Genomic DNA, 17,817 nt, shown 5'->3' on the forward strand with positions numbered 1-17,817 from the left:
CTCTTCATTGGAGCTTACATTCTGTCTGTGGAGAGGGCTGTGGGGGTGGGACACAGACAACAGGAAAACCAGGGGCAACATGCCAACTGTAGATTAGGGCTACAGAGGAAAATAAAGTGGGGTAGGGGCTGCAGCGAGGGGGTGGGGGGCCACTTCATATCCACGACAGATTATTCTGCAGCTGTTGGAACAAAGGGAGCAAGCTTGACCAGTGGTCAGGGAAGGATGCAAAGTTAAGTAAAAAGTGGCGGAACAGTACGGTTAGCATAGTTCTCATTTGGTTCTTATGGAGTTATAGTTATTGTCTTTAATTTTGAAAGTGGGTGGATTAAAGTTTCTCTTCTCTTTCTCTTCTCAGCTGAACTGCTGTTGCTCTTCCAATGCATGGAAAACATCCCTACCCCCGCGGTCCATGGGAAGCCCCCCGCAGCCTCCCAACCTGTGCCCAGGAGCCGGAAGGGGCCAGGCTCTCCTCTCTTGCAGGAGTGGTTTTCTTGTTGTTCGTTGTCCGCAGGCTCCTTTGGGGTTGTGCGCTCACAGGCACCTGACAGTTTGAAACACTGTGAAAGCTGGGAAGAGAGATTTACACACCCATGTTCGTAGCAGCATTATTCACAATAGCCAAGAAAGTAGAACCAACCCAAGAGTCCACTGATGGATGAATGGGTAAACAAAATGTGGTCTATCCATTCAATGGAATATTACTTGGCCTTAAAGAGGAAGGACGATTTGATACATGCCACAACGAGGCTGAACCTTATGTTCACTGAAATAAGCTAGACACAAAAAGACAAATTTACTGTGTGAGTCCACTTACAGGAGGAGATCCCTAGAGTATTCAAATTCAGAGACAAAAAGTAGATTAAAGGTTATTGGGGGCTGGGGCTCCTGGGTGGCTCAGATGGTTAAGCGTCGTTCTTCAGCTCAGGTCATGATCCCAGAGTCCTGGGATCGAGCCCTGCATCGGGCTCCTGGCTCAATGGAGAGTCTACTTTTCCCTCTGCCTCTACTGTTCCCCCTGCTTGTGCTCTCTCACTCTCTCTGTGAAATAAACTAAAATAAAATCTTTAAAAAAAGGTTATTGGGCACTGAGGGAAGTGATATGGGGAGTTGTTTAATGGGCACAGAGTTTCAGTTTTGTGAGATGAAAAGAACTCAGGAAATTGGTTGCACGACAGTATGAATGTACTTAACACTACTGAATCATACACTTAAAAATGGTCAACATGGGAGGTACCTGGCTGGCTCCGGTGCTCAGCAGGGAGTCTGCTTCTCCCTCTCCCTCTGTCCCCCCCACCACCACTCATGCTCTCTCTCACTCTCTCAAATAAATAATAAAATAAAATCTTTTAAAAAATGGTTGAGGGGCACCTGGGTGGCTCAATTGTTAGGCGTCTGCCTTGGGCTCAGGGCGTGATCCTGGGGTCCTGGGATCAAGCCCCACATCAGGCTCCTCTGCTGGGAGTCTGCTTCTTTCTCTCCCACTCCCCCTGCTTGTGTTCCCTCTCTCACTGGCTGTCTCTCTGTCAAATAAATACATAAAATCTTTTAAAATAAATAAATAAAAAATTAAAAAATTAAAAAATGGTTGAGTAAGGAACAGTTTCCTTCCCAGGCTTAGGCCAGAAGCCTTCCTCTCACGAGCGGTGCGTGCACACCACAGCTGCCACACTAGCCCCTGTGTTTTGTGACAATACGGCAGCAACCCCCCCACCCTGGGTCTGTTCCTTCCCAGGACCAGCTTGGTGGAACCCTCTGGACCCAGTTCCCCAAGGAAGCTAACTGCTAGTGGCTCCAATCCTTCTGCCTGCCTGGGAATGCTTCTGGTCAGTTCCTCCTGCACCCAGGAAGGCAGTGCCCTTCCTTTGACATCATCGATGAACTCAGGGAAACAAAGGAGTGTCAGACAGAAGCAGAGATGGATGAAGACCACCTTTCATTCCCACTCTCCCAGAGGGGGAGCCCAGAAGACTGTGGGAGGACACAGCTCTGCAGCTGTGTGACCTGACAAGAGGGGGCCCCCTGAGCCTCAGAGGCTCTTCTGTAAGATGGGGGAAATACAGAAATGCCCTCCCAGGGAGACACGCTGGGAAAAGGGGACAGTTATGAACGCCATGCAGAGTGGGGTCCCCAGTTGGGAGATGCTGATCCCACTCTCCACAAAGGCTGACACCCAGGGATACAGGCCATGTGCAGGGAGGCCTGTGGGGGACACCAGCCTCACCGAGCCTCTGGGGGGCCCTGCTTCATCCGCCCTGGCTCTTGGCCAACCCGTTGGTGGCCCTGCCAGAAGACCCTAAACTGAGCACCCCCCCTTAAGAGGAAGGAGGTGCCCTCCCCAGCGGGGAACGCATGTCTGATGTCATTGCAGGATTCCTAGACAGAAGGCGGGGGGCGGGGGCAGGTATGTTTGTGTTTCCCTTGGTTGTGCTTTTACTTCTAAAGTATTATTTTTCTTTTTTTCTATGAACATTTTAATGAGGGACTGAACATAAGATAGAAAAATAACATTCTGGTCACTTTTTTTTTTTTTTTTAAGAGGCAGGCTTCTCTTGAGACTTTCATACAAGGCAATGAATGAGGAAACTCCTAAAGAAACTCCTAGAGAAAATGCATACTGAGCACAGAAAAAGGCACTTCTCCAAACACCATCACGGTCACTGACGACTCCGAAACAGCCGGTCGGACTCTCACGGGCTGCTTGTTCTGCTTTCTTTGGGGGACAGCTCAGTTCAGACTTAAGCCTTGCTCCTCTCAGAGGCGAGGGGCCACCCAGGGACTGCCGTCAGTTTCCCACAGTGACGCTTGGAGCCAGTGCTGCGCACGGAGGTGAGGAGGGGTGCTGTAGGTAGGGTCCCAGGGCTTGCTTCTCCTCTGGTGGGGTGTGGGTGGCCAGAGGCCACTACCCCGGTGGGAGCCTTGCTCACTCTCCATGGAGAGAAAGGCGATCCAGCAGGTGGGCTGGGACCAGGCCCCTGTGACCACCTGACTCCCCGAAATAGAATCCCTTGTCATCCACAGGCCCGTAGACTGTGACCACATCCCCTGCCCTCAGTGACAGCTTATCTTTTGCCTGGCCCCCTGCTCGCCCATCCTTGGGGTCATAGTCCAAAGCTGCCATCATGGTTGTTGGAGTCCACAGTGGTGACATCCTGGGGTTCCCTTGGGGCATAGGAAAGGAGCCCTGGGGGTTGGTGAGCCCCCCAAAGTCATTGAAGTGGGCCACAGGGGGCAAGTACCCTTGCACTGGCAAACGCCACCTCCCATCAGTCTGCTCTGTGTCCACCTTCACCTCAGCCACCAAGTGCCCTGGTATGTTGCCCACTTGCCCATTGCATTCACCATGGTAGAAGCCACAGGAGTCCTGAGAGCCCCACACTCTCAGCAACTGCCCTTTCTGGAAGGCCAGCTCCTCCTCTGCCACCTCAGGGCTGGCAGACATCACCAGAGGGTCATAATCAAAGAGGGCCACAAAGACCCTGACCAGAGTGTCCACTCCTGTCCCCAGTGGTGAGGGGCCACCCCTGGGCATCTTAATGACTTTGCTGGATGGAGCTGGACAAAGTTCGGGGCTGGCCACCGGGAGCTGGCACATTCTCTTGCCCCCCAGCGCCTGACCTCTCCCATTTTGGGTCCTCAACTCCTTTCTCTGCTCTCTCCTCTTTGTGCCCCACCGACTGAAGCACACCACCTCATCCTCCTGCAAAATGTCATGGAAGTCAGACACATGTGGTTGGCTGGTGGTGTCCAGCCAGGAAGGGATGAGCACTTGGGTATCTTGCTTTTGCCTAAGGACCTTCTCAAGGACAGCCTTTTCCTGATACGGTTCTTTGTTGAGCCCACACTCTGGAAACTGATGGATGACTCCTGAAGCAGGGCTTTGTCTGGGGCCCACGCGCCAGTAGCGGTCTTCTCCCCTTGACTGGCCACTGGGCAGAGGTGGTCTGCGGTTTGAGGAACTCTGCTGAAGGAGCAGGTCCTTTGTGCAGACCCCCTGGGCCTCTGGAGGCCCCTGGGCTTGGCTGCCACACCCCGCACTTGCACATTCTCTTTTTGGACTCAGGTTGGGCATTGGGGACTGCCTCCTTGGCGGTTCTTCAGGGAAGGCTTCTAGAAACTCGGCCTGGGGCTCCCCGCAGCTTCCAGGAGTCTGGGGGCTGGTGGCGGCACCCACGGGAGCCAGCGCCAGCCTCTGAGGACAGACAGGGATGGTGACTCTGCAGGTAGATGGGTCCCCACAGGGGTAGCTAAAGGAAGAAGTCTCCGGCAATTGTTGACAAGTGAGACAGTTGTGAGGGATCTGGGCTGGTACCGAATCCAGGGACTCACCACAAAGCGACATGGTTCTCACAGAGACATTCTGGCACATCAGGGGCAGCTGGAGCTGGGAAAATTCCAACAGCGTGCTCCCAGCAGTGGCATCTGCAACCTCTGCAACCTTGAGCCCATCAGCATACACAGCGTAGCCAGTGACCTGGACTCCATTGGATGACCCGGCGGAGTCAATGGTTACGGGGAGCCAGCTGACCACCAGCAGGCCTGGTGAGGCATGGTGCTCCACCAGCACATCCAGTGGAGGGTCAGGGGGTCCTGCCAGGGGCGTGTTGAAGGTGATGGTAGAGGACGTTGTTTCCCAGTGCACCTGCAGCGAGTCCCATGCCAGCTGCACCTCCACCCGTGCCTGGTACCTCATGCCAGGATGCAGGCCGTGGAAGGTGTAGCAGCTCGCACCCGCTGGGGTGAGGGCGTGCTCCTGGCCATTGAGATACACCATGTGGAGGTGGCTGCTGCTGCTGTGGACCCAGGCAATCTTGGCCGATGTGGCTGTAACATTTTGCAGGTGTAGTTGCATGGGGGCCATGCAAAGAGCCCCTCTGGTCCCTAGAAGGGGTCTGGAGAAGGCCTTCTCCTTCACACACTGCAGTGCGCCCAGCCAGCTGTCTTCTGTCTTGGCATCTGAGATCTCTGCTGCCACTTCTGTCTCGGAGCCTGCCCCCACCATCTGGCATGGCCCCCTGTCCACAGCTCCCTGGGCTTTCCCAGGCAAGAAGCTGTGACCAGTATCTTCCTTCAAACACTTGCCCTGTCCAGCTGGGAGTCGAGTGGGGCCAAGGTCAGGGGATTTGAGGGGCAGGCAGTCCAGGAGGTCACTGTCTGGAATCTGCTCCACCAGGTTGGAGGGCACCAGTCCTCGGCGGCCATCCTCAAGCTCCCCTTCATAAAAGCCGTCTTCATCCATGTCCCCAAAGATATATACATAATCCCCTGCTGTGAGGGGTAGCTCACTCTCCGGGTGTTCATTAGGCCCCTTAAAAGGATTGTAGCTATACCGAGCCAGGAAGATCTTGAGCTTGGGGGCCAGGGGGGCCTCTGAGCCCCCCACTTCCAAGGTGGAGGACACACTGTCAGGCTCCAGATCCTCCACCTCGCTGGCTGTGTCCATATCCAGAGTCGGACAAGACGGCACCGTGGCCCACATGGACTCCACCTCAGAGGAAGAGTTCGACTGCGAGCTAGTTTTCTTGGCCTGGGACCTGGACTCCAGAGGTCGACTGGCTGGGACTCTGTCAGGCACTTGAGGGGCACTGGCTGGCTCCTCCATGGCAAGTGGACTTTCCGGCTGAGAAGCTTCCAGATTCTCCCATTTGTCTCTGCTGGGTTGTGAAGGTGCCTGGTCTTCAGGCTCCAGCTGGAACTCGGTCCTTCCACTATCTCTAACTTGAGACTCCGGGGCTTGGGGGGCCTCCTGGGGTTCCTGGGGAGGGCGGCCAGGCTGACACTGGAGCGCTAGCAACTCCTCGCGAGCGGCCTGGAGATCGTGCAAGGCCTTCTGCAGGTCGTGCTGCAGCTGTTGCTGCCTGTCCTGCCCGCGCGCCGCCTGCTGCAGCAGCTGCTCAGCCAGCATGCCGGCGGCGTCGCGCTCCTGGCACGCGCGGCCCAGCTGCCCGCGCACATCGTCGTTCTCGGCCGCCACCTTCAGCGTCCAGTCGGCCTGGGCCTGCAACCGCGCATTCTCCTGGGCCAGCCAGGCTCCCTCGCGTAGCGCCGCTTGCAGCTGTGCCTCAGCCTCATCGCCGCGCCGCCGCGCGGTTGCCGCCTGGGCGCCCAGCTCCTCACACTCCCGTCGCCGCGCGCCCAGCTCAAGCTCCAGCGCCTGCAGCTGGCGCCGCGCCTCCTCGCTGGGTGCGCTCTGGCCTTCCGCCTCCGCTCGGGCGCTGCCGGTGGCCTGCTGCCGTGTCAGCTGTCTCTGCAGGCGCAGCACCTCCCGCTGGGACTCGCGCTGCAGTCGGTCCAACTCGCTGATGTTGAGCCACTGGGCTTGGGCTTGGGCCGCACCCCCGCCAGGGTGCAGGACACTGCCGAAGCCCGTGGCGACGCGCGCCTGCAGCAAGTGGCACTCCTGCCGTAGCTCTGCGATCTGCTTGTCCTTGGCCAGCAGCGCGCTCGCCTGCTCGGACAAGTCCCGGGCGCGCTGGCGGGAAAAGGCCTGGCACAGCTCCAGGCCGGCGCGGCTCTCGCCCGGCACAGGCGCGCTCACAGCCCGCAGGTTGGTTTCTTGCAGCTTTCGGGCTCGGTCCTCTAGGCGCCGCGCGAGGCCGGTAAGCTTCGCGTGCTTCACCTTGAGCCGCTTCACCTTCTCGTCGGACTTGTCCTGGAAGCCTGCGCGCCGCAGCTGCGTGTTCTCCTCCCGCAGCCCGGAGCAGCGGCGTGCCAGCGCCTGCAACGCCTTGGACAGTTCCGAGTTCTGCTTCACCAGCTCCTGGTAGTCCAGACCAGGCGGCGAGCGGGCTAGGGCTTCGCAGGGCTGGCTCCCGGAGTCTCCTGGCGGATCGCTAGGGCTCCTGTACTCTGAGGGCGGTGGTGGCGGTGGTGGTGACGGTGGTAGTGGCGGCGGCGGCTGGGTACTCGGGGAGCCTAAGATGGACGCGCCTAGCGAGGAGGCCCGCTCCTCGGATTCGGGGGCCTTGGGGCAACCGAGGGTGATGTCCAGAGAGCGGGAACGCGCTGGTGCCAAGGAATCGAGAGAGCTGGCGCGCGTGTGGAGCAGGCTATCTGGGGAGTTGGAGCACCCGGCCCGCACCACGTCTAGGGAGCGGGAGCGCAGGCGGACGCCAGCGCTCAGGCAGTCAGCATTCAGGGATTCGAGTCTACAGACGGACTTTGGTGGCCCGGGGGAGTCATTGGCGGCATGGGGGGGCGGTCCTTCAGAAGAATGCACGGCTTGGGGGTTGGGGGAGCCGGGCAAAGCCGGATGCCAGCGGAAGTGCTCTAGGATGTACTTGAGGAAGAGCTGGCGCTCCACGTCGAGCGCAGCCTGCAGGTGTCGGATGCGCGAAGCCTGCTCACCGTCGGTTTCCCAGCGAAGCTGTGCCAGCACTTCCTGCAGGCGACAGTGGCACTGAGCGGCAGCGACCTCGGGCGCCCCCGCGCGGCCACAGTAACCACGGTTCACCAACTCCTCGGCCAGCTGGCGCTGCAACTCCCGGGCCTGGCGCATGACGCCGTCGCGCTCGCGGTGCAGCAGCTGGCGCAGCTGCCGCATCTCGGCCTCCTTCCAGCGCAGCAGCTGCCGGATCTCGGCCTCACGCTCCCGCAGCACATCCTCCTGCAGCTGCCGCAGCTCCCGGCCGCGCTGAGCCTCCCACTTGGAGCGCAGATGGTCAACCAGCTGCTGCCGCTCCCGCTCGGCCGCCTCCCGCAGCTGGCGCGCCTGGGACGAGAAGCGCTGCCTGTCCGCCCGCCCGCGCGCCCGCTCAGTCTCCAGCTCGGCCCGCAGCTTCTCCAGCTCCCGCCTTTGCTCCTCCAGCACCGCCGCCGACGGACTCGGACTACCCGGCTTCTTAGGTGTCGCGCGGCCCCCGCCCGAAGGGCTGGGCGAGTCTTTGGTCATGGTGGCCACGGCCTGGCCAGACGCCTGATCTCGCCTGGCCCAGGCCGCTGCTAGCCAACGGCCACCACCCCCGCTGCGGCCAACCGCCCCGCGCGCCCCTTCCGGCGCCCCTGGGGGTCTCCGCGCGCCCCTTCCGCCTCTGAGCGCCTTCCCCCATCCTGTGCTGCGGGTGCTGTAGCCTGAGCTCCTCTCCTGGCTGCCTACGCGGGGGGGCTGGGCGCCAGACTGCCTTGCTCAACGCAGCCCATGTCCTTTCTGGGATGCCAGGGGTCTCTCTCTGATCCCAGGCCCTTCCCTGTTTCTGGTGTCATGTCCTTTGTGACTCACCGGGGATACTCTCCCAGGCACTGTACAATCCTTTCAGGCCAACTTGTACCGGGGCAAGCCCCGGCCACTGCTCTGGACCTGAAGGGAGGAGCACCATGTGTGGGTCAAGGTCAGGATGGGGTGTGAGCAGATCCCGCCTGGCCCTGGTGCCTGTTCAGGTGGCCTATTTGGCCTAAGTGTCTGGGAACCACAACAGAATACCCCCAAACTTGGAGGTGAGCCCTGAACACCTGCTAGGGGAGGGTGCATCTGATGTCTGCACCCCAAAGGTGCCTACCCTTCCAAGGACCCCTGAGGACCTGGGCACTTGCATGCATTATCTATTTAAACTTACTACGCCCATTTTACAGACGAGGAGTCTTTTTGTTTGTTTGTTTTGGTGTGTGTTTTTTGTCTTTTTTTCACAGATGAGAGGTCTTTCTTAGGCGCATAGTCTGGGCATACCATGCCAGCTGATTTAAAGGAGAAAGCCTCCTTGGAGAAGCAAACCCCTGGCCTATGTTTTCTTGGTTCATTTTTATGCTCATCTTGCAAGGACACTCTGAGAGATAAGGACCTCTTCATGGTCACACTGCCCAGAAGTAGCTTAGTGGGGAGTCAAACCTGGGAAATTTTGCTTCCAGAGTCTGTGGGCACTCTGACTCCATCTGCCCAATCTTAGGGTTGCAGCTGTGAAGACCATTCCTCAGTGTTTCTCTCAGGGGAGGGTCTCACGCTTTGCCTCTGCAGAAGGAGAGAGGATCAAGTAGAACCCAGGATGGGGAGCTGGCCAGGGAGGGAGGGGAGAATGGGGATGCCATGGGGGCCTAGCCCACCCTTTGTCTGGCCAAGGAGTGCTCAGGGCTTCCTGATCCTCCAAAAGGTAAAGTCAGCTAGTTATAGGCCCAGCTGGTTCCCGATGCCATCTCTCTGGGGGTAGCAAGGCCAGAGAACTTTCTGTGGCTCTCCAAGGGGCCATGTGGTCAGACGGTTAGGGTTGGTGTGTCTTTGGAGTCAAAGGGTCCTTCAGCTCCTTGTACCATTTCCATGTCCTCATCTGTGAAATGAGCTAATAATGCATCCCCTTTCTGTACTGTGTGACCTCCCAGAGTTCCCTGACCTCTCAGAACATCTATTTCTTCAGTTTGTGAGGTTTCACTAAGGTGAGACCACACAGTGCCTAGAACAGAGCAAGGCTCTGGTTGGCAGCTCACTGATTTGATTTGATTTTTTATTTTATTATTTTCTATTTTATTTTTTAAAAGATTTTATTTATTTACATGTCAGAGAGAACAGGGGAAGCAGCAGGCAGAGGGAGAAGCAGGCTCCCGGCTGAGCAAGGAGCCGGATGTGGGGCTCGATCCGAAGACCCTGAGATCATGACCCAACCAGAAGACTAAGACACCCAGGCGTCCCAGCTCACTGATCTTAATCCCTGTCCCTTTTTTGCAGCTAGGGAAACTGAGGTCGGCAAGCAGAGATTTGGCTGAGGCCGGTCAGGGCGGCTGTGGTAGAGGCAGCATGGGTAACGTTTGTGCTCCCTGGGACTCACTCCAGATTACTCATGGCAGATGGGAAGCCTCGGAGACCTGGGTGTCCATCCAGGCTCTGCCACTGTTTGGCTGAGTGACATGGCCGATTACGCCCCCTCTCCTGGCCTCTACACAATGGATGTATTGATAACACCGGCCTTCCCTGGTTTAGAGAGAGACACACCAGGACTCTTGTCAGCTGCTGGCCAGGTGTGTGATAGGAGCTGCATCAAGGTCTGCGTAAGTTCTCATCTTCCCATCCAGGGCTTGGCCTAGACTCTCACAGGCTTCTTCCAGGAATCTGAAGAATCTCCCTGCCTGAAAGGCTCCTGGGCCTTTGTGTGTGTTGTTCCCCCTGCCTGGGATGCTTAGATTGCCCAACACAAAAAAACAACGCCCCCTGCAGACCAAGAACCTACTATGTGCCATGCTCAGTTCTAAATGCCATTCATTCTTTACACCACCCATTTTACAGATGAGAAGTCTCAAGGCCTTGTGGAGCAGGAGTTTTTGTCCACTTACCTAGTGCTGACCTTGTCTTGTCCTTTAGCCTCAGCTTAGCAGTTCCTTCTCCAGGAAGCCTTCCCTGACTCTGTGGGCTGGGTCTGGGCCCCCAAGAACTCTACAGCCCTGACTGCCCTAACTGGCACCCCTCCATTTGGAATAGGGATGTATCTGATATATATTAGTGTCCCTGCCCAGAGTGGTTTCAGAGAAGGAATAAGTGAAAAGTCCTTCCCCAGAAAGGAGGGATAGGGACCCAGGGATAGGCAAGCAGGAAGGGCACAAAGGGCACCGTCCAACCAGGCCACCCAGCCTGCCTATCTCCCACATTCGGGTACCACCTGGCATCAAGGCCTGAAGCCCCAGGCTCTGGGATGCCTATCTGGGCCTGGGGCAGACACCTTAGGCTGGAGTGAGGGTCAGGCCTCATTAGAGATGTTGGCAGGATCCAAAGCTGCGTAACACACATACATACACGTATTCATGGCCTCTCTCAGCCTGGCCACCTAGCTGGCTGGAGGGGGAGCTCAGGAGCCCTACTTAAGTCTGGCTCCTCCCTGTTCTTCCTGTCCCAGCACCAAGTGGCTCCTGGGAGATGCAGATGGACATCGATACCTGGCTATTTGCACCTAGACCTTGATGTTATGGTCACATTAGAGACCGCTTTGCTTCTCTGCCTATGGCGTCCATGACCTCTCTATGTTTCAGGCCCTCTCACTTACACAGTCATTTCTCCGGGTAGGTGGGCAGCTGACCTTGGCCCCATCTCACAGGTGGGGAGACAGAGGCTCAGAGAAGCAGATGTCGTGTTCATTCAGTATGTGGCTCTGTGGGCTCCACCCTTTCTGCTGTTACTCACGTTTTTCAAATCCGGTTCTCCTGAATCACTGGTGTGCCATGGGAGATCGATGCCTTTGGGCAATGGTATGTAACAAGAACACAGAGAATTGTGACTCCAGTTGTTCTCCTGGAGAAGCAATGTGGAATTGGGGGGTGGAGTGATGCAAGGATGGCCTTAGCCTTGAGCTGGTGCTGGGCCACTGGATGTGGTAGCCACAGGCAGAGAATCTTCATGGAATCCTCACTGCAGCTCTGTTTGACAGAGGAGAACCCGAGGCTTGGTGGGAGCAGGTGGCTTGCCAGGGCACATAGGCGGCTGCTGCAGATCTGGATTGTCACTTGGGACAGTGGTTAGGGCTCCACGGCCTGGATGTCTGCTGCAGCCTCTAGAGGGAGTCCCAACCATCAGGGCAGGAGGGCAGGCTGCTGCCAAGGAAGAGGACCCTGGGGTGAGTCTCTGGGAACCCGACAGTCACCATCCAGCTGCTGCTTGGGTTGGCACCACCTGTGGCACGTCAGAGGCGTTCTGGAATGTGGTTGAGTGGATGAGCAAACCAGGGCTTCCCCAGTGCCAGGCTTCTGCCACCCCCACACTCATCACATTGTGCAGTGATTGTTAATGACTTGCTTGTCACCCCCATCAACTCGGAGCTCAGGGAGAGCACAGACCATGTAGATGCATTCTCCAGGTCTCGGCTTTCTTGCCTATAATATGCATTACATGGGTGGTTTTCAAACCAGGTTCCTTAGAGGCTCAGGGTTCCTGAGAAATATTGTAGGATTGTTGGCCGTGGGAGAATGTGTCTGGAGCTAAAGGGGAAACACTGACCCTATGTGCTTCAACAGAGCATGTCCTCCTGTTAGTGTCTTTTTTTTTTTATGATTTTATTTATTTGACAGCACGAGGAGGGGGAGTGGCAGGCAGAGGGAGGGGAAGAAACAGGCTCCCCATTGTGCAAGGAGCCTTATGTGGAGCTCCATCCCAGGACCGTGAGATCATGACCTAAGGCAGACACTTAACCAACTGAGCCACCCAGGCGCCCCTGTTAGCATCATTCTTTAGGTTCTAAGGCAGACTTTGGCTTAATAAAGAGGTATTCCACTAGAAGCAAGTTTGGGAACCTCTGGGTTACAGACCCTCCCGTCTATTAGGTGCAAACACACATTGCCCTGACACTCAGTGATTCCACTGACCCTGAGAGAAGGCACCTGTGCCCCTCACGTCTTCACCCCACATCACCAGCCTTATACTCCATGCTGCCTCCCCCCCCCCCCCCAGCACCAGTCTGTGACCTTTGGACCATGTGGTCATGGGGTATGTGATCCTGGGCAATCTGGTTCACATCCTTCCTCTGCCAGCCTGGTCTGGCCCTGTTTCAGCTCTGCCACCCATATCTTGAGCTTTACAGAGCTTGCCTGGCCTTAATGAGAGACGAAGACTCCATCCAGAGAGCCAGCCCACTGGAGGATTTTTTTTTTTTTAAGATTTTATTTATTTATTTGAGAGGGAAACAGAGCACAAATGGGGGGTATGGCAGAGGGAGAGAGAGAAGCAGACTCCCCGCTGAGCGTGGAGTGCAATGTGGGGCTTGATCACAGGCCCCTGAGATTAAGACTTGAGCCAAAATCAAGAGTTAAATGCTTGCCTGATTGAGCCACCCAGGTGCCCCCCACTGGAGGACTTTAAGCTTCCAGACAGACCCCTGTAGCCCCAGCTTCCACTCTACATCCCTTATTTTTGGGTCAGTGTGTTTCCTTTTTTTTTCTTTTTAACAAAGGGTTTTCTTTACCTTTTTCTTCAGTTTATTTATTTATGTAATAAGTTAATTATTTATTTGTTTATTTATTTATTTATTTATGAAAGAGCGAAAACGAGAGAGCACAGAGGGAGAAGGAGAAGCAGACTCGCCGCTGAGTGGAGAGCCCAATGCGGGGCTGGATCCCAGGACTCTGAGATCATGACCTGAGCCGAAGGCAGATGCTTCTGAGCCACCTAGGCGCCCATGTTTATTTATATAAGTAATCTCTACACCCAACGTGGGGCTCGAACTCACGACCCCCGAGATCAAGAGTTGCATGCTCTTCCGACTGAGCCATCCAGGTGCTCCTGGGTCAATGTGTTTTCTATCTGTTCTCTGATGTGTCCTCAGCATCTAGAACAGTGCCTAGCACATCTGCAATAAATACATGACTGAAGAAGACAGAGGCATGCAGGCCAGGTGTGGTCTCTGTCCTCTTGGAATTTATAGTCCAAGGGAGGACACAGAGGTTAAACACAGATGTGGCAAAGGACTCGAATCGTGGGCAGGGGACTGTAAGTGTTGGATATGGTGCCAATGGGGTGAAGAGCCCTGCCAGAGCAGGCTTCCCTGAGAGCTGAGGCAGGAGAGGGCGTGAGGGCAGCCCGGAGCTGAGATCAGATTTCAGGCAGTGCGACCTGCCAAGCCCCCAGCCCTCTGCGGTCTGGCTGCCTGCACCGGCTCGCTGCCATGCCCGCCCCACCCAGGGAACGCCCACAAGGGTCTGGCATTGAGTCTTGGCAATTGTGTCCCAGTTCTCAGTTGCCTGAAGAGAAACTGGAGCCCAGAGGGGAAGAAGGGTCATTCAGCAGGGGCCGGATCAGGTCTTCTCACTCTAAGTTGTGGGTAGGCCCGGAACCCCCAGCACTGCCCCTCCCTGGGTAGGGCTGGGTACCTGGAGAGGGCCCATGCTGTTGTCTGTCTCCACCTCCCAAGCCCCTACTCCACGCCATCCTGGGGAGGGAAGGACAAGTGTGTGCCAGCTTTTAGCTCTCTGGCTAGGGCTCCCCGGCCTGCCCGGCCAGCCTTTCACCCCAGCAGCCCCAGCCCGGCTCGTCAGGCGTGTGCCCCTGTGGGTGCCCAGCCTGCTCCTACTCCACGTTGCAGGCCTTGTCCTGGAGTCCTCACTGTAGCCGGGGAGCCTGGCTCTGTCCTCTCCAGAGGAGCGAACTGCTCAGGGTCACACAGGGACTTGTGCCCAGGCCTGGAGGATCCAAGTCTGGGCTCTGAACTGGTGCCAGCGTAGCCTGGCCCACCGGCTCTGGCAATCTGAACAAAATTGTCATCCCCAAGCCTTCAGACAAATGGCCGCTCCCTCCTGAGGACCCAGTTGCTGTTGGCAGCGTCAGTGTTTCCAGCTCTCCACTGTTTCCAGGACAGACCTATCTTGTGTCTTCCGCCGTCTCCACTTCTTTCCCCTCCACACCTATTCCATCTGCCCTCCTTCGGCAGCCTGAAGCACAAGGCCTCATCAGCCCTCTTACTGACTCCAGTACCTTTTGTCCAGTCGTGTGGCTATTGCTCCAGGTCAGGGACAGTCCCCCCCCTTTTTTTTTTAGATTTTATTTATTTATTAGAGAGAACAAGCAGTGGGAAGGGGCAGAGGGAGAGGGAGAAGTAGACTCCCAGCTGAGGATGGAGCCCCACACAGAGCTCCATCTCATGATCCTGAGATCATGACCTGAGCCAAAATCATGACTCAAGGAGCGCCTGGGTGGCACAGCAGTTAAGCGTCTGCCTTCTGCTCAGGGCGTGATCCCGGCGTTATGGGATCGAGCCCCACATCAGGCTCCTCCACTGTGAGCCTGCTTCTTCCTTTCCCACTCTCCCTGCTTGTGTTCCCTCTCTCGCTGGCTGTCTCTATCTCTGTCGAATAAATAAATAAAATCTTAAAAAAAAAAATCAAGACTCAAACGTCCAACTGTCTAAGCCATCCAGGCGCCCCCAAGGGACAGTCCTTCACCGACTGTTTGTGGAGTGCCCAACCTATTCAGGGCAGGGTGGCCAGGCACCATGTGAATTTCCTCCTTCACTAAGCACAGAGATCCCCCAATGGGATTTGTGAAGGGAGGATGGAAGGAAAGAGTGAGGTTGGGAGGGAGGATAGAGGGAAAGAAGGAACACTTTCGGTCAGCTGAGCTTCCCAGACCTTAGTTTCTCCCTTACAGTCAAGAGCAGACTTGGGCTTGACGCTCTGACCAGCTGGGTGGCTGAAAAGTTGATTGACCCTTTGAGCCTCAGTTTCTTTCTTTGTAAGTGGGGCTGATAACAGTTCTGACCTCAGAGGGCAGTTGGGGGAGTCAATAGAACATCTGTGCATTCGCACTCACAGGAACCCAGCACCCAGCAGGCTGTCGGTTCAACCAAGTGAGCCAGCAAGGTAAGCTGAGTTTTCAAGAATGATTAGCACTTGGGGCGCCTGGGTGGCTCAATCGGACTCTTGATCTCAGCTCAGGTCTTGATCTCTGGGTTGGGAGTTCGAGTCCCATGCTGGGTTCTGTGCTGGGCAATGAGCCTACTTAAAAAAAGAAGAAGGAGGGGCACCTGGGTGGCACAGCGGTTAAGCATCTGCCTTCGGCTCAGGGCGTGATCCCGGCATTATGGGATCGAGCCCCACATCAGGCTCCTCCACTATGAGCCTGCTTCTTCCTCTCCCACTCCCCCTGCTTGTGTTCCCTCTCTCGCTGTCTGTCTTTATCTCTGTTGAATAAATAAATAAAATCTTAAAAAAAAAAAAAGAAGGAGAAGGAGAGGAAGGAGGAAGAGGAGGAGGAGGAGAAGGGAAGGAAGAAGAAGAATTAGCATTTGCCAGATGGGTAAGGTGGTGTTGTGGGGAGGGAATGACAAAGGCATCACAGGCAAAAGGAGCAGCAAGGACAGAGGCAGGGGGTGTGGTGTGGCGGGAGCACTGGTCTTGGGAAGGGAGAGATGTAGGATGTGAGGCTTTGGGCCAGCAGAAGGAGGTCAAGGCAGAGCCTCACTAGCGTGAAACAGATCAGGGTCTAACTTCTGGAACCCCTTCTTCCTAGTTGGGTGATGAAGGGCAAGCTACCACTCTCAGGGCCTCAGTTTCCTCACCTGTGAAATGGAACATCTTAGTGCTGCTCTGTGGTGCCAGTGAACTTGGTGATGGGTGTAAATATGCAGCGCCCAGTGTCAGGCATACAGTCAACCTGCTGAGGAGCTCCTTCCATCCCTGGCCCCTCCTTCGGCCACTGTCAGGCTTCCCCTCTGGGCTCCCACACCTCACCCGACCATTGCCACATTCTGGCATTCTCCTCGATGCCTCCCCAGGATGCTACAAGCCGCTTGAGGGCAGGTGCCACCTTTGTATCTCCCTCGCTGAGCCTAGCAGGTGAGCACCCAGGACCCTGTGCTGACTGGGAGAAGAAGCATGTGGTAGGTTCTAGCCAAAGGGCCTGGAGTCCAGGAGGTGGAGGAGTGGAAGAAGACGAGGAAGAGGCCACTTTTAATGGAAGCCTCTGGGAAGTGGCAGACAAAGGCCAGGTCCAAATGAACATGGTTTGTCTGAACGGAAGGGGGCTAGCGTGTCCAGAAGCCAGGCCTGCCATTGGGAGCAATAAAAGTTTTAGAGCAGGAGAGGGGCCCCAGAGACCAGGTATCTTTTCCGCTGGGGCTGGGTCCGTTTTCTGTGTGCGTGTTTAACAATGCTACTCTGCTGCTCAGAGCCTTCATTCCTCACCTGCAAGGGAGCCATTTTGCAGGGTGACCGCGAGGGCACAGGAAGATGCCACGGCAGAGGCTAGCTCTTGGCACTTGGCCTCTCCTGACCTCACCTTCCATTCCCAGTTTCTCATGTCCAGGTTGAGGGTGTGCACTGTGCTTCCTCAGTCGGCTTGGAATTCTTCAAGGCAGGGTTCCCTTTCCCTCTGTGGTTCTCTAGAGGGGGGAGGCAGCTCCCCAAAAGCTGTGTTCTCTCTTGGACATGGACCTCTATAGCACCAGGCTTAGTGTATACAGCAGGAGCATGGAGCCAGTCACTAGGCCACACTTCCAAGTCCCCCAGGCCGCTAGGAAGCTAGCTGATGGAGTCCCTCACACACTTGCTGAATGATTCTTGAACACCCACTGCATGCCAGCCCTGGGGGGAGACAAAGGGCAGACAGAACCTTGACTGCATGAGGCTTGTCATCTAGTCCCCCCAACCCACATCAAGCCTGGGCTCCCAGGACACTGTGTGGAAGGCCAGCCCCCTTCCAGGCTGCATCATCTCCAGTGCTCATTTCTTCTCTCCTTTCATGGGAAACTCATTGCTGTTAGAATGGAGAAAAACTCCTTCACAAGGCCTAACTGTGTCCTGAAGCTGGACCCTTCTCTTTGCCTGCACTGTTACCCGACAACCAAACCACCATCAGTTTTGCCTGATTGGCTACAACTGGCTTCCAAATGGCCCCTACTCCCCTGCTTATCCCCCTCCATTCTTCATTTTCCAATCATAGTACTTTCCTTAAACATGTACATCTGACTCTGTGGCTGCTACACACATCCACCGAAGGTCTCTCACAGAGTACAGAAGAAAAGCCAAACCCCTTCTGTTCTTCTAAGGCTGTCCTGGTCTGTCACCTGCCTCCCTTGCTCACTATTAACGTCTTACTCCATCCTGGCCATCCAGACAGCCTCATGGCCTTTGCCAGTGTCTTTTCTCCTGCTTGAAACAATCTCTTCCCAGTCTCTCAGCTGCTCCATCCCATCCTTCAGGTTCCAGGGTTGGCCGTGAAGCCAGCAGCTCAGTCTCTGCTCCTAGCTAGCTGCATGAACTTGGGCAAATCATCGGCCTTCTCTCTGCTTCTGTTTCCTGTGAGATGGGCTGTTAATGGTAGCCATCTCATAGAGTGGTTTCAAAGACTAAGGAAAATAAAGCACAGGAGGGGGGAGCTGGCATCTGAGGTTCCAGTGTTAGCTGTTATTATACTATTTCCTCAGT

The 17,817-nt window shown here is 55.9% G+C and overlaps 1 protein-coding gene across 1 annotated transcript; it reads right to left on the reverse strand.

Moving 5' to 3' along the window:
* Nucleotides 1–2,923: 2,923 nt before the first annotated feature.
* LOC123795601 (RIMS-binding protein 3A-like) lies at nucleotides 2,924–7,891 on the reverse strand. The gene has a single exon (XM_045802441.2). It carries the CDS (start codon nucleotides 7,889–7,891, stop codon nucleotides 2,924–2,926), a length of 4,968 nt encoding a protein of 1,655 aa, XP_045658397.1.
* Between the last annotated feature and the right edge of the window lie 9,926 nt (nucleotides 7,892–17,817).

This window comes from Ursus americanus, chromosome 30, assembly GCF_024610735.1.
Source record: "Ursus americanus isolate L20-20 chromosome 30, mUrsAme1.1.p, whole genome shotgun sequence".
Taxonomy (NCBI): Eukaryota; Metazoa; Chordata; class Mammalia; order Carnivora; family Ursidae; genus Ursus; species Ursus americanus.

Coding starts and splice junctions, on each gene's coding strand:
- LOC123795601 (XM_045802441.2), bottom strand. CDS start 7,891: ATGACCAAAGACTCGCCCAGCCCTTCGGGCGGGGGCCGCGCGACACCT.